Source organism: Tasmannia lanceolata, unplaced genomic scaffold, assembly GCF_043159265.1.
Source record: "Tasmannia lanceolata isolate RefF3 unplaced genomic scaffold, GAP_Taslan_0.1 ptg000037l, whole genome shotgun sequence".
In the NCBI taxonomy this organism is placed as follows: Eukaryota; Viridiplantae; Streptophyta; class Magnoliopsida; order Canellales; family Winteraceae; genus Tasmannia; species Tasmannia lanceolata.
This window is the reverse complement of record NW_027518714.1, coordinates 53,812,965-53,829,208: the sequence shown is the minus strand read 5'-3', so window position 1 is coordinate 53,829,208 and position 16,244 is coordinate 53,812,965. Positions and strand designations below refer to the sequence as shown.

Genomic DNA, 16,244 nt, shown 5'->3' with positions numbered 1-16,244 from the left:
AGCAACGATATCCGTTCTGGGTATGAGAATAACCCAAGAAAACACAGCACTCGAACCGCGGATCAAGTTTATCATGACCAGGACCTAGATGATGGACGAAACAGACAAAGACACGTGGTGTGAGAGGAAAGGGATCCTGCTGAGAGTGTAAAACCATAAAGGACGACTCGCCACTAAGAACGGATGAGGGAAGATGATTAGCCAGGAAGCAAGCAGTAAGAATGTCATCACTCCAAAATGTCTTAGGAACCCGCATTTGAAAAAGAAGTGTGCGGACTACCTCAAGTAGGTAACGTAGTTTCCTCTCTGCAACACCATTCTGTTGAGATGTGTATGCACAAGAGGACTGATGGAGGATTCCATGAGTGGAAAGATAATCCTGAAAGCCATGTGATCCAGAGAAATACTCCTTAGCATTATCAGTGCGTAGACATTGTAGATTGCAATTATATTGATTTTTAATTTCAGTATGAAAAGTACGAAAAGCAAAGAAGACCTCAGAACGGTCTTTAAGTAAAGAACAACTATGTGATACGCGAATAGTCATCAATAAAAACAATAAAGTACTTAAACTCAGTAGAAGACACGATTAAACTCAGTAGAAGACACGACCCTAGAGGGTCCCCATACATTTGAATGAACTAACTGAAATGGACTGGGGACTCTACTAACGACCCGAGAAGGAAAAGACACGTGATGATGCTTCCCGAGTTCACAAGACTCACACTGAAAAGATGAAATAAGTCCAGGAACAATATGCGTCTGCTGAACCCGCTGACGCGAAGGGTGGCCAAGACGACAGTGCCACTGATATGCATCTACAGAACTATATAAGGCAGTCGGCGGTCGACAGTCTAGACGATAGAACCCATCCACCTAACAACCTGATCCAATCGTCCTCCTAGTCGAAAGATTCTGAAAGAAACAATAGGAAGGACAAAATGAAACAGAGTAATGGAGGCTAGTAGTAAGCTGATTAACAGAAAGCAAACTAAAGGGAGACCTATGCACACATAAAACTGAAGATAAATGGAGACTAAGATGAGGACAAGTAGTGCCAACACCAGTGATGGGAGTAATGAACCCATCAGCAAGGGTAATGGACTGAGAATCAGAGCGAAAAGATCTAAATGAGGTAAGTTGAAAAGAGTTACAAGTCATGTGGTTTGAGGCTCCCGAATCAATAATCAAGGACCCGGAGCTAGAGAGAAGCGTAGTGGGTGAACTACCTGGCTGGGCAAAGCCCGCAATAGGAGGACGTGTGCCCAAGCAAAGGCGATGAAGCCCCTCATAGTCGGCCAGGGATAAAGTAAATGTGTCATCAACCTGCACGGGGGTAGTAGACGATGTAGGCGAAGCCCCTGGGGGCCCAGCAGCAGTGAGGTGCACCGAGCAAGTCTAGCGAAGCTCGGGATGAAGGGTATAGCAAATGTCAATATGATGGCCCTCTTGCTGATAATGAGTACAATATGAACAGCCACAACCACCACCAACACAGCCACCTCCACGACCCCTACCACAGGGAAAAGAACCACCACCACGACCAGAGCGAACACCACCATCATATGCTATCAAGGCAGTGCTATCAACAGGAACAACTGGGGAGGAGTCGCTTAGAACACACTACTGGGCACGAGAATAGACCTCCGTGAGGGAGGGAATAGAACCAGAGCCAATGACCTGCTATCGTAGATGAACGAACTCATGGCCCAGGCTATCAAGGTAGTGGAGGACACGAAGCTGGTCCCGCTGACGAGTAAGTACTATGATGTCAGAGGTGAGGGGCATAAAAAGATCAACCTCCTAGCACAGGAGACAAATTGGCTATAATGGGCAGCGAAAGACAAATCACCACGACGAAAGTGTATCCACTCGGAATATGTGGCACAGATGCACGTAAGGTTGTCTACCCCATAATAGAGTAGAGCAGTGTGATTCCGGATCTTCTTCGAGGTGGGAAGAAGCATCATCGTGGCAGCTATAGACGGAGTCATACTCTGCCAAAGAAGGGTGTGAATCAGCACGTCCTCTTGCTCTCAACGAGCATACGTGGAATCAGTAGAAGAGGGAGGAGCCTGGCGAATAAGACTAACCTTGCCTCGAGCAAGGAGATAGGTTTCGACAACGAATTTCCAAGTTAAGTAATTGGCTTCATCCAATTTAACAGTAGTCATCTGTGGTAATGAGCCCTCCATAGGAGAGGAGTAACTACAAGAGGGAGTAGCCAAAGGAGGTTGTGTGGCACTAACCCCATTGGTCGAGCCGATGGAGGGATCTTCAATGATGTGGGGGGCTCCATGAAGACAAAGGCAAAAAGAAGACAACAACCACGACACTCGGCAAAATGGAACACAGACGATATGGTAGAAAAACTAGATGGGGACAAGGATCATATCACGGCCCTAGGAGGGAGACAAGTAACGGAGAAAAGCATAGGAGTGGGAACCGGAGCCACAGACAAGAAAAAGAGAAGGGTAGAGGGGATTTAAGACATTAGGTAGTAGGGAGGTAGGGTTGTTTTTTTTTTTTTTTTTTGGAGATTGGGTATGGGAGGGTGGAGAGAAAGAGGGTTTGACTGGTTACGGAGGGTAGGGAGGGTTGGGCGAAAGGCAAGAAGGGGCTTGGGGGGTAAGGAGGGGCGAAATAGTAGTAGGGGGTGGGGTAGGGAGAATGGGGCGGAAGAGGAACAGGGGTCGGGGGGTGCGACCGGGGGGGTAGGGAGGGGCAGGAATAGGAGAGGAGAGGGGGCGGGGTTGTGACGGGGGAAAGGGAGGGTGGGACGGCAGAGGGGAAGGGGCAGGGGCTTGGGGATTGCCGCGGGGCAACAGGGGGGTGTGGGAGAAAGGGAGAAAGGGAGAGAGGGGCTGCCGGTGAGGGAGATTAGGGTTAGGGAAGAGTGGAGAAGAAGAAGAGAGGTTCTATGGGTCCCTAGGGATCAAAACCCTAAGGCTCTGATACCATGTTGAGATGGAAATCATGGAAGAAGAGAGTGAGTTCAGGAGAACTCCCCCTCACTTATATATTTATATTAAAGCAACTTACAAAGACAAATATACCCCTAATAGAACTATCTATTCTAATAGGAAATATTAGAGGAATATAACTATCACATTTCTCAAGCCTTGACAACTGTGGCTCAAGGATTGCGTGGGAGCCCTCTCTTTCTGATCTTATCGTGAATCACAGGTGATCAGGTTTGCCGCTAGTCTTCTTTCTTGAAGCAGTAGGTTGTAAGCTCCTATTCTGACATCATTCTCTGTTGTACAAGCCGCCGGCAACCAAGCGCCTCTTGTGGTGTATATCTCGAGTCACATCAACAAGACTGGAGTTGTAGATCGAAAGCCTATGGATAGAAAGAAAGATTAAGGAAAGGAAAGGAAAGGAAAATGAAATAATGTAAGTATGAGAAATGCGGACGGGGAATATGCATTCGAAGAACCACAAGGGCTTCCAGCAATGATAGCTGAACTAACCAGATGGGCAACCAGATGTCAGATCCGGGATCCCGACTATCCGAAAAATGCAAACTGAATTGGATGATCATGAAGTGCAACAAGGGGTGAACCACGCGAGGGAATAAGCAAATCAATCAGAATGGAGACAAGAATGGAGACAGAGGAGGGGCGAAAGAGGGACTTTCAAGCTTTTCCTGGAGTATTCTCAAGCATCACACTGCCGCTTTATTATGTTGTAACGGTATACTGCTTTATTATGTTGTAACGGTATACAGTGATACTAAAAGAAATAGTACAAGCCCATATTAACAATAGCTTGAATAACTTAAATGGAAATATTAGAGGAATATAACATTTTCATAGGTGACAAATCATAGGAGTCATGAACATATGAAAGTGAATTGACATCCACGTGTGCATACACATTGATTCAAAATTGTATATTTCTACCAACAATTTAATTGGGGCAGAAATCTTTAACTGTCAGTGCTGAATGGCATTAATGATTTGTAAATGAATAGAACCTAAATCATTGAAAAAGTGTACATAAGAATGAAACCATAGACAAAACACAAGAATACCTTCTTGGACTCCAAAAATTTACTAAGACTTAGTAAGCTCTGTCCATCCAAAGATTCCCTAATTGACTCAAGTTGCTCGGCAAGGCTACAATATAAATGGTGAAAATTATCAGCACTGATCAGCCAAGAATTAGAAACATCAATAGAGTCGATATCTGTAAAGATTAGAACTTTAGAAGAATCACATAACGCTTAACAGGATAAGTCAAGTGTTGAGAAATAAAGAAGAACAATAATGAGAAAAACAATGCAAGAAAACTCTTCTGTTTCCTGCTATGAGTATGAGAAGCTCAAGAAGAATTCACATAAGTTCAGAAGTCATTCTTCTACATCTACGGCTACACTGGCTAATAAGGTAATCATACATTCTTTGTTTCACAGAGGACATCACCCTAGGTCATTGATTTAAGAGTCTCTGACCATATTACAGGTGAATCTTCTGTATTTTCTTCATTTGGTATGTTAATTCCAAACTCATCTGTTACTCTTGTTGATGGTTCTTGTCCCCTATGTCTGGTAAAGCTATTGTTTGTCCTAGCTGCCCCCTTTTCTTTTCTTTTCTTTAGTGCTTCAGATTCAGAAGTTACTTAAATAAATCTCTACGATGTTCTATAACCTTTGACTTTTCTACTGTGTTTTTAAGGATCTAAAGACAAAGATGACAATTGACGGTTGACTTAAATAATACAGATCGTGGTTGTGGCAGGGCCGTTCTTCATTCGATTTTCTCCCCACATCTTTGGCATAGTTGGCTTGGTCATTCGTCCTATGTCCACTTTAGGCTGCAAGGTTTGTTAGCTAGGAAAGCATCATAGAGTACTTTCACTGTAGAAATGATAAATGTAAATTTGTTTCTTTTTCAATAGTGAATTCAGATATTCGGGGTCCAATTAGAACAAAATATTTGTCATAACATTGATATTATACTTGTGGACGAATTTATCTAGAACAACATGTATATATTTTTGAAGGAAAGTGTTAGAAATGAGATTAGGGTTAGAAGAGAGGAAGAAGAAGATGAGTGAAGGATGGAGAGTCTCCACTAGGGAGCTCCTCATGAATATGATGTGTATATAGGCCCAAACTAGGGCAACAACATACAATGACTACAATACCCCTAACTAATACAAGTAATGTCTAAACTAACCTAATACATTATTCAACACTCCCCCTCAAGCTGGAGTGTATATGCTATGAAGCTCCAGCTTGCTACAAAGAACTACGTCAACAACTAAAAAAGTAAAAGAAGCTCATGCACATCCAGCTTGGTATAACACTCATCCTCAAGCTGGTGTGGTACATACATAATGAAAAACATAAACAAAAAAACAAAGGCCACCATGAACAGCATCGAGATCAATGTCCATCAAAAGAATAGCTCCCCTGAAGTAGCACAACAACGAGAGCGATCAAATAGGGCCTCTCCCTGAATGACAGCACAACAAACATATCCGCATATCGAGGGCAATGGAGGCGCCATGGCAAGAACAGCTACAATTCAGCAAGCAAAAGAGGCACACCAAAGGTGCGCACAACGAACATTGGCGAAGCAGCACAACGCCAAGTGAAGAGGATAGCAACTTATGGGGAAACCATCGAAGACAAGGTCGACGGAGAAACTGTTGCCTGGAGAGAAGGGATAGAGAGAAAGAGGATAACCAACCAACGATGGGGAAACCATCATCTGGAGACTAGGTCGACGGCATGATATCGTCACCTGAAAAGATAAGAAGATAGGAAGAGGATAACCAATCAGCGATGGGGAAACCATCGTCTGGTGACAACGTCGACGGCATGAACATCGTCGCCTGAAGATAAGAAGAGGAAGATAACCAACCAACGATGGGGACATCATCGCCTGGAGACAAGGTCGACGGCATAAACATCGTCGCCTGAAAAGAGCATACCAACGATGGGGAAACCATCGCCCGGAAAGGAGAGGTCGACGGGAAAAGACAGTCGCCAGTAAGAGAGCCGACCAACGATGGATATGGAAGCCATCGCCCGGAAAAGGAGGAAAAAGATAACATGAAGGGATAAGGCAAAAAGCCGAACAACACGAAGAAACATGAAAAACAAGACATGAAAACAAGACAACACTCCCTCATGAAGACAAAGACAACACTAACAACACTCCCCCTCAAGAAAAGACAACAAAGTGGACAACACTCCTAAGAAAAGACACAAAGAACTAAATGAAAACACTCTCCCTCAAGTTGAAGGTCAAATACCTTCAACTTGCAACGAAAAGAAGACAAATAAGGCACTACACCGCTTTCGGACATTTGATCACACACTTGGTGTGCGCCGTAGAGAAGAAGACAAATGAAAGATGACAAACAAGGCACCACACCTCTCTTAGACATTTCATCAAATACTTTGTGCGCGCCTTGAAAAACTACATAAAAGACATCGAAGGTAATAGAAAGAAAGAGATGATAAGAAGACGACAACAAGACAAGCACAAGAGAACAACAAGAAACAATACAAGACAACACTCCCCCTCAAGTTGAGGCCAAAGGCCTTCAACTTGAAACAAAAAGAACACTTTCAAGGCACAAAATCCCTTTGAGACATTTCATCAAACACTTGGGGTACACCTTGAAAATGAGATGAGAAAGACAAAGGCCATAGGCCAAAAAAGCTATAGAGAAGAGAAAATAAAGAGAGCTTTGGAGTGGAGAAGAACCCAAAATGGGTCAACACAAGTAATACAAACATGATTTTTGTTTTGTTTTGAGATATACGATAGAGGGAAAATGGGTTAAAAACGAAATGGGTTTGACGAAATAAAAGAGAAAGAGTGAGATTTCTAGGGTATAGAATTGTTTTTTTTTTTTTTAGTTGGGTATTGTAGCGGTACTGTAGCGATTTACTGTAGCGGTGCTATAGCGGGTTACTGTAGCGGTACTGTAGCGGGTTACTGCAACAGTTACTGTAGTGGGTTACTGTAGCAGGGAAATGAGGGGTTAGGGAAAAGGGAAGAGGGGCAGTGGGAGGAGGAGAAGGGAAGGACACGAGCGCGAGAGAGATTTTCTTCAAAAAAAAAAAAAAAAAAGTTTTAAAGACAAGGAAAAAGAGACACTACGAGAGAGGGATTTGAGATTTGAGGGAGAAACTATAGAGAGATAAAGAGAGGAAAACGAGATACGAGAGAGATACGAGAGAAAGGGATGATAGCATGGAGGGAGATAGACTCTTCTTCTTTCCTTCTTGAAGGATCACTCCATTGGCTCTGATACCATATTAGAAATGAGATTAGGGTTAGAAGAGAGGAAGAAGAAGAGGAGTGAAGGATGGAGAGTCTCCACTAGGGAGCTCCTCATGAATATGATGTATATATAGGCCCAAACTAGGGCAGTAACATACAATGACTACAATACCCCTAAATAATACAAGTAATGTCTAAACTAACCTAATACATTATTCAACAGAAAGGTATGAGATCTTGTCATATGTTAAATTAGTCAACAAAGAAATCCAAATACAGTTTGGTAGCAATGTATGCGTTTTACAATCTTGTAATACTATGTAGCATTTGTCCCAAAGCTTTAAAAAATACCTTAGTAATCACAGTATTCCCCATCAAACCTTCTGTGCTCATATTCCTCAATAAAATGGAGTACCAGAACGTAAACACCATATTTTGGAGTAGCCCATACCAAATTGTTTAATATGTGCGTACCAATCTGTTGGGGAGTTGTATTCCCCATCAAACCTTCTGTGCTCATATTCCTCAATAAAATGGAGTACCAGAACGTAAACACCATATTTTGGAGTAGCCCATACCAAATTGTTTAATATGTGCGTACCAATTTGTTGGGGAGTTGTTGTTTTGACTAGAAGTCATTTAATTAATAATATGCCATCTTCAGTTTTAAAAGAAACTCTCCAGATCCCATTCTTTTTTTCTTTTCTTTTTTTGAATCATATCCCATTCTTATTCCTCACAGTACTTTGTTTTCTCTTCCACTGTGTGTATCTTGCTGTGATTATATTATTTACTCTTTGGGCCCAAGAATTGACAGGTTAGATTCTCGTGCCACTAGTGTGTTTTTGGGGATATTCTCGTACCCAAAAAGGATATTGTTTTTATCATCCAGGATATCGTTTTTCTGAGGAAGCACCATCTCTTAACTGATTTTCTTCATGATACTCAAGAAGCTATTTTTGCTCTTCCGGTTATCACACGTTCGTCTTTACCAAGTAGAGTTGTTTCCTATGAGCAGCTCCTACGGGTCTATAAAAGGAGGGAAGTAAAGGAGGCACCAAATGTCTTGATTTAATATGCAAATCACCAACATGTCAATATATCCTAATTCAGTTCCTGCTCCCATCTGTCCTGAATTTTGCCATTCACAAAGGTAAAGGACATTGTACTCCAAATCATATTGCCCGATTTATTTTCTTTGGTAATCAGGGATACAAGAAAAAATATCCAGCAGTCTTTCAAATATAAAGCTACTAATGAAATTTAGATATCAAAACCAGAGACACTAGGGACCACCTCTCTAGTAAAAGACTACTTCTATCAAATTGTCTCATTAAGGTGGAAAATATAGACATCAAACTCAAGTTCATTATTGATGTAACAATAACCTTTAAATCAACTTATGCATTCCATGCTTGCATGGAAACAGAGGCTACATTATTAATTAGAATTTTTTTTTTTTAAAAAAGCATGAAGCGTACCTGCCAGCATTGAAAAAATCTTTAAGCTCATTGTGAAATATCCTGAATTGTTGCACGAATGGTTCAGAATATTCCCCAGGATTCTTGGTAATTCTGGCAAGCATGGCCTCTGTGGCAATCAAATCCTCTGGGCCCGCATTCCGATGAAGCTTGTTCTGTATTGTATGTTTGATTTCTTGCTGGACATTAAGAAGATCAGATGTAACACAAACTGTTTCCCTTAAATAATAATTATTTTACCTGGAGTTGCATGAAAAATAACCTTGAGATCATGAGGGATATCATTTCGGTGAGCAATATCTCTTATTCGAGTTAGAGGAACAGATGCAGTGAATTCCGACTTAAATGACGGCAAACAGGGATGAATTTTGCGAATGACAAGTATATCCTGCAATATTTTGCAAGAAAACACAACTGAGTGAATAGGAGCAAATGGTAATTGCATGACATGAACACTCCAACAGAAAAATAACTATTAAAACAGGAAAAACTAAATGTTAAGCATAATTAAAAGAATGGGACGAAAATACAAAAGTATTTGCGTGCAAAGAATTAGGACAGCGGATCACCGATAAATTGGAGGGCCTGATGATAGATGCCATGATGAATTTCTGTTGATTAAAGGTATGCTGCAATTTATAGAAACCATGGCCATCCATTGAATCGCGAGATAGGTCCATATTGTAAGATCAAGGGGCTGTTTGGATGTAAGGAAAATTTTTATTGGATATTTTTTCCATTGAATTTTCTAGCATTTGGTGAACTCATTTTCCATGGAATCTCCATAATCGATAATTTTCCTTGTCATAAAGGGAAATTGCAAACCTATTAGATCCGAAATTTTATTTTCCATGGAATATTTATTTTCCATTGAAAATTTTATTTTCCATACTTTTCTTTTCCCTAGATCCAAACACCACCTAAATAAAAAGTAAATTGTAACAAGAATCTATGATAGAACCGCTGGGATCACTAAACTAATCCATTGATTAATGATATATCTATATATGTGTGTGTGTGTGTACATGAGTTAGAAAGGGAAATTTACTTTCCTTGAGAAATGACAAAATTACTATTACCCTCTCTGTTTACATGAGTAAACAAATAGAACGAGGCTTGGATATCCTCTTTAAGACCCACTTGATCTGTGGATAGAACACAAATAGCATGTTACGAGGGAACTACTTCAGCCAGTAAATCATTTCTTAGACTACACACCCTTACCTTTCTCCCTCTCAGGGTAAAAACCAAAATGAGGATCCTTACAGACCTCTTCCTAAAGATCACCGTGAAAATAAGCATTCTTCACATCTAGCTGGTGAAGAGACTAATCGCTGTTAGATCCTTATAGACCTCTTCCCGAAGATCACCGTGAAAATAAGCATTCGTCACATCTAGTTGGTGAAGAGAGCAATCACTGTTAGTAGCTAAGGCTAGACTAACTCTCACTAAATTTAATTTAGCAAGATGAGATAGTAATGTATGGATTTCAACATTACAAAATAGGGCTGACTAGATGGATTTTTTTTCCTAGAAGCAAGAACACACATTTTTAACAAGCACAATTGATGAAGTGATTTCAGAATACAAAGCCTGAAAAAGCAAAATTCTGCAATTTGCGAGCACTAGATCAATGACATGGAGAAATATTAATAGAAAAAGCAATCATCTTTGGAGGATGACTTCTATCTAAGAGTCAACCAGTACAATTTTCCTGCAGAGCAATTTGTGAAACTTCATGGTATGAAAAAGGTCAACACCAATGAGTGGGATCATCCAAAATCCTAGTGCAATAGATAATAATCCACCTGGGGAGATGCATTTTTCCCATAGGAAATTCTTTCCAGTTCGCGAAATATGAGCCTGGAAATCTCAGCATGCCTGTTGGGCCTGTGATGGCCTCCATCTTCAAAACATGGAATCTGCCCTGTGTTGATCCACTGCACAACAGGCACAATGATATATTCTGTGAATTTAATTCTGCAATGATGATACTTTTTTTTTTTCAAATGGTAAATATACAACGAAACTTTGGGGGAGTTTCGGGACAAATCAATTCAAATAATCATCTTAAGTAAAACAAAATTCTAAAAGAACCTTCAAGTATATAGCAGAATATATGAGACCCTCCAAGCGATCAGCCTTTTCCAGATTTCCTTCCAAGAGCTCACGGATAACTTCTAGCTGCATCAGCGTAAGGACGCCAAAGGAAGAATATTATTCACGAAAAGCAAGAAATAACAATGCATTAGGGCTTAGTAGAATTACATTTTGCTCGGTCACTTCCGTGAAAACTATTAAATCAATAAAGCTAGACAAAGAACATGCAGGATTCTAATAGCTTATTGGCAAGGCATTATCAAATGGAAAATAGAGGTTCAGTAGAGATATTGAAAAGCCACTGTATATTCCACCTAATTTACATCAGTGTAGTATGCCAGGTGCTCTAGGAACTATCATCAATTTATCAATTTTCTACTTTGTCCTCTTGAGAATTTTCCTCTGGGTGGTTTAGCAAATTTCTTCCAATAGAAATGATAAATAGGATGTATTCATCTATGCATAGCTTAAACAAAATTTCTTCGAATATAAAGGATAAATAGGAGGTGTTCATATACGCATCTCTTGAATTCAAGGCTATAGCCACGGCTTCAGATGGGAATCTGCCTACCGTCTCTCACACACACACACACACACACACAAACTCCCTCAATATACTGTCACATGAGGGACATATTCAAGAAAACTATCTTGCTGCCGATTTCTATAACTTAAGCCTCAACTACATCTGAACTCACCTCAAGTCCAGCAAAAGAAAGGGTGGCATTGCCCAAGTGCTACTAAACTAGACCATCTATGTTTTGGAAGATAGAAGGGAATTATGTGTGCGCACGCGCTGCATGCGTGCGTGTGTGGTGGGTTATCATTTTGTTACAAAAGTGTCATCTATGTTTTGGAAGATAGAAGGGAATTGTTTGTGTGTGTGTGTGTGTGTGTGTGTGTGTGTAGTGGGGGTTATCATTTTGTTACCAAGTTGGTGTTTTTTTTAATGATTTACAAAAGTGGATATAATATACAATTAGTTCAGAAGCACGAGTACTCTTTTTGTTAATTAGGGATCATGCACATAAAAAGCTACAACAACGGGTTCCAATTGGATCATTAAAAAAATCCAATTGGCTTTTATAGAATGGGCAGATGGATCAGCAGATGCACACAAAAAGCAACACTGAGTTCCAATCAGGTTTCACGAAATCCACATAGAAAAATCACAGCAAAGAAGACAAAAAAAAGGCATAACCTTCCTTCAAGAGCTAACAACTTAACAATAAAGCACATCCTGAATAAAGCGAGCAAAAACCAAATACTCAAGATGTAACAACAACGTAATTAGCATGACTCCTGTTAGTAGACTGTACCAAAATAATCACTGAAAGCGTACCTTTCGCCACCAGTTCCTAGCATTTCGATCACCTTCAACTAGTTTTAATGCCAACCCTTCAAGACCTTCAGTGTTCCAACTCCTCGTCGTTTCTCTATTTCTATGTTCGTTTGACCGCATAAACGATGCAGAGCTCCCTTGCCATTCTTTGGCAAAAGGGCTTTTCTCTGTTCCTGAAACTAGAACAGGCGCAGCGGCTACCGCAGACCCATTACTCGTACCCACTGTTTTCTCCACCGTTTTCTCCTCATTCTCCAATTGAGATGGATTAACAGATTCACCAGTTTTGTTCCAATGACACACAATCTCAAAACTCCCTCCCTTAGGCAGCTTCAATACACGGTTATTGCCATCTTCCCACATCATCTTCTTCTCCTTTGTGACAATAACGAATTTGAATTCGACTTCTTCCCCTCCTTTCAGCTCCATCTCCGATACCCATCCGTCCTCCGTCCAAGCCAATGCCACCTTCTTCTTCCACGATCCCAATTCCTTCGACGAGCCTAAGATCACAACATGCTCTCCAAATTTAACCTGGTGATTTAACCGAAAGCGAACCTGTACTTTGCCCCTCCCTTGTTTCCCAGTCATCTTCTCCTCCTCTTCTTTGCTGCGGCAAAAAAATCGATTCCCTTCCTTTTAATTTCTTTTTTTTTATTGTATGGCAATTCGCTTCCTTTTAATTACAGTAGGGACAGACGATTTATTAAAAAGGGTTTTGCTGAAACTTAAGTTTACACATGTTTTGAGAATTTTTTATCAAACAATGTGTAAAATGATTGCAAAATCAAGTTTCCAATGCAGCTTAAAGAGTGCCCTAAGAAAAACCCTAATAAAAAAGGAGAAGAATAACGGGAATTCTAAGAATCGAAGTAAAGAATCGAATACCTTTGAACGGCAGACACGCCTCCGCTACAACAAACAATCCCAGACAATGAATGACGATCAGAAGCTATTTACAGAAACCCTAGATCTTGAAAAATAAAGAGAATTCTGAGAATCAAAGTAAAGAATGCAATACCTTTGAACTACGAACACGCCTTTACTGGGGCAAACAATACGAGATGATGAAGGGCGGTTAGAGGCTATTTCCAGAAACCCTAACGCTAGATCTTGAAAAGGGAGGAAGAGATTACGCCCTTGGTGGAATTGATTTGTAGAGACTTGAGATGAGATCTTATTCTTTGTGGATCGAGAAAGAAAATGGCTGTGAAGTTGAAGATCGTCTTTAAAGGTGGAGGAGCCATGGAAAAGGCGAAGAGAAGCCATGGAAAAAGCTCAGAGAGAGAGAGAGAGAGAGAATTCTGATGTTAGAAGAAGAAGAGTGGCATTTTGGGTTTGTCTAATTTAGTTCAGAGAGTGAAATAAGAGTGAGATGTCTTAGCTTCTGATCTTCTGCCACGTGGGAGATTATGATTGGTCGAGTGAGTGTACACCGTGAATGGAAATGAAGTTCGTTCTCTCTGTCCTTTTTCTAAGAGATGAAGTACGATCTCATTAGAAATAGTAAGGGAAATGATATCAGCACAACCATATTTTGATATTTTCAGTAACCCATCGTATCTTCTACTATTTAAAGAGCTGCCAAAAAGGTAATTACACTTTTCAAAAAGCGATATAAAAAAATTGAGGAAAATGATTGTGAGCTTAAGGTCATATAGCTTATATGAGCTTGAGGGCCCAAACACATGGGTCTCACATTTTTTGTGGTGGTCCAAACCATTCATTTACAAGGCCCCATCATAGATAGGGTGTGTACCAAAAATCAGCTCCATTGGATCATCCTAACCCCTCCAAAAGCGGAGTGCAAAAATGGGCAGATTTGTGGCAAACAGTGTCTGTCTATTTTGCCATCCACTTTTGGATGGGTTAGGATGATCCTATGGAGCTGATTTTTTGTATACACCCTATCTATGTAAGGGCCTTTCAAATGAATGCTTTGGATCATCCTAACAATGGGGGCCCACATGTGTTTCGGCCCTCAAGCTCATATAAGCTATATGAGCTTCAAGCTCACAATCATTTTCCTCAAAAAAAATTATGATTCATTAGGCTGTTTCGAACTCGTGATAAGCGTAGGAGTGGGGTTATCTGCATCCCTTCCTCTCCAATATCGTCCAACTTGGATGGCGGTTTGGAGGCAGGGACCACATCAACAGTAGAAGAGAGTGGAAGTCTAACATCCCTAGCTGTAGTAGCATTAATTGTTGTAGCGTGTTCATCGGTAGGCGATAGTGGATGCCGGTAGGCGATAGTGGATGCAGTCGAGAGATGCAGATTACAGGAGTGATTGGCCCGGAGCAAGGAAAGGCTTCAGCCTGGATGGCATGGTCTATCGAAGATTAAAGAAACTCTTAAGACTAGAGGATACAAACAGGGAACTCCCTTTTTGCTTAGCTTGACCATATAGGGCAGCTCCACTTCCAGTATTGTTAGAAGAAGCAGTGCAATGTAAGCAGGTCAGTTTTGAGAAGCAGATTGACAGGCCTTCGCTCATGAAAGAACTGGGCCGTAATAGCGAAGCGAACTCTTTACATTTCCCAATAATAAAAGGGCAGTGTTAAATCGACCCCCTGATCTCTCTCTCTCTCTCTCTCTCTCTCTCTCTCTCTGTGCACTGCCCTATATAGTGGTCAATTTATCACTCTCCATAATAAAATACCCATATTGAGTGAAAACGATAAAAATACACGGAATGGACTAAAATAGTCCCATCTTTCCTTATAATTTATGAAGAATCGCCTTATATTTCTGAAATGACAAGCGAATGCCGATTTATTTATACAATAAAAAGACTAAAATGCCTCCTTCTTTTCTAATTTTTCTGTGTTTTTATCTCCACTACCATTGACGATCATCACTGTAAATCAGTGAGGATGAAGAAAAAAATGAAAGAGGGTGTCAAGGAAAATAAAAAAGAAGAGGAAAGAAAAAGAAGAATTAACACCGAAAAAATGAAATAAGCTGGAAAAAACAAAAACCAAAAAAAAAAAAAAAAGAACAAGTAAAAGTTACAGTCAGCTAGGAAAATATAGGGGGATTTTATCATTTTCTATGAGGTAGGAATGCTTTATCATGTTTGGCAACCATCTTTAAAATGGTTTCCAAAGATTTTGTAGGTGCCTAAATGAGAAAATCAAAAGAAATCCCAAAAATCTTGTTCAGATGTCACAGCCCGAATAGTCAATTTCTAATAGTTCTCCTTTTTTGGGCAAGTGATGAGATTCTACAGAGCAACTCAGATTTGCTTCTGCATATTCTCATCAATTTGCTTCTACCATTTTTGCCATACCCCTAATTTTTAGTTCACCTTCCATGACATGAGGATACTTTGGTAATTTAGATGAAACATGAGAACTCTACCATTTTATATGACGTTGGGATATTTTGGTAATTTTCTATGAGATAGGGGTATTTATTATTTTCCAAAAGATGGAGACATTTTGGTTCGATCTATTAGTGTAGATGATTTCATGTGGAACACCATAGTTGTAGATGATATTTGCCCGAATGAACTTGGCAATGCTTGTTGCAGTCAACTTAGAGAATGAGTCGGCTTCCACCAACTTAGTAAAGTATTCGTGCCCTATCGGCGATTTAGGAGCAAACTTTCAGATCATATTTATTTCTTATGTGGAGAATCGTCATGGCAAGATCATTCATGAATTTGTGGCATATATCTGTCATGAATTGGCATATATCTGTCATTTGTAAATGGAGTGAGTAAATTGGCACAATTTTTGTCATTTCTAATGACGGTAAATGGAGTAAATTGGCATAGATATGTCATTTGTGGCATTCATTCATGAATTTATGAGAGTCTTGATTGTAATTTGAATTTTTAAGTATTAAGGGTGTCCCTCCGGCTGTTCCGACACTCCAGGCGAAAAATGTAGTTTAAAAGAGACTCTTGACGGCGTGGGGGTGGGCGTGGGTGTTGGCTGGGCTTCCAGAGGGCAGGAAGCCACTTCCATGGGCTAGGAAGCCCTTCTAGCGAAGCGTACTATGTTTGGCAGGCATCTCCGTGGGAAGGCGTGTTAACAAGAAGCCCTGAAGTTGGATTTTTGGAAACCG

The 16,244-nt window shown here is 40.5% G+C and overlaps 1 protein-coding gene across 1 annotated transcript in view; it reads right to left on the bottom strand.

Annotated features, from left to right (window-relative positions):
* Window positions 1-13,540, bottom strand: part of LOC143859984 (chloroplastidic phosphoglucan, water dikinase (ATGWD3)) — a 34,200-nt gene extending 20,660 nt beyond the window's left edge. The window contains exons 1-8 of the mRNA XM_077370481.1: window positions 13,192-13,540; window positions 13,059-13,082; window positions 12,171-12,780; window positions 10,826-10,912; window positions 10,537-10,668; window positions 8,991-9,116; window positions 8,729-8,907; window positions 4,037-4,121 (exon numbers count right to left, since the gene is read on the bottom strand). Coding sequence (XP_077226596.1) covers window positions 4,037-4,121; window positions 8,729-8,907; window positions 8,991-9,116; window positions 10,537-10,668; window positions 10,826-10,912; window positions 12,171-12,780; window positions 13,059-13,082; window positions 13,192-13,439 — 1,491 coding nt within the window. The 5' untranslated portion in view covers window positions 13,440-13,540. The remainder of the gene's footprint in view (window positions 1-4,036; window positions 4,122-8,728; window positions 8,908-8,990; window positions 9,117-10,536; window positions 10,669-10,825; window positions 10,913-12,170; window positions 12,781-13,058; window positions 13,083-13,191) is intronic.
* Between the last annotated feature and the right edge of the window lie 2,704 nt (window positions 13,541-16,244).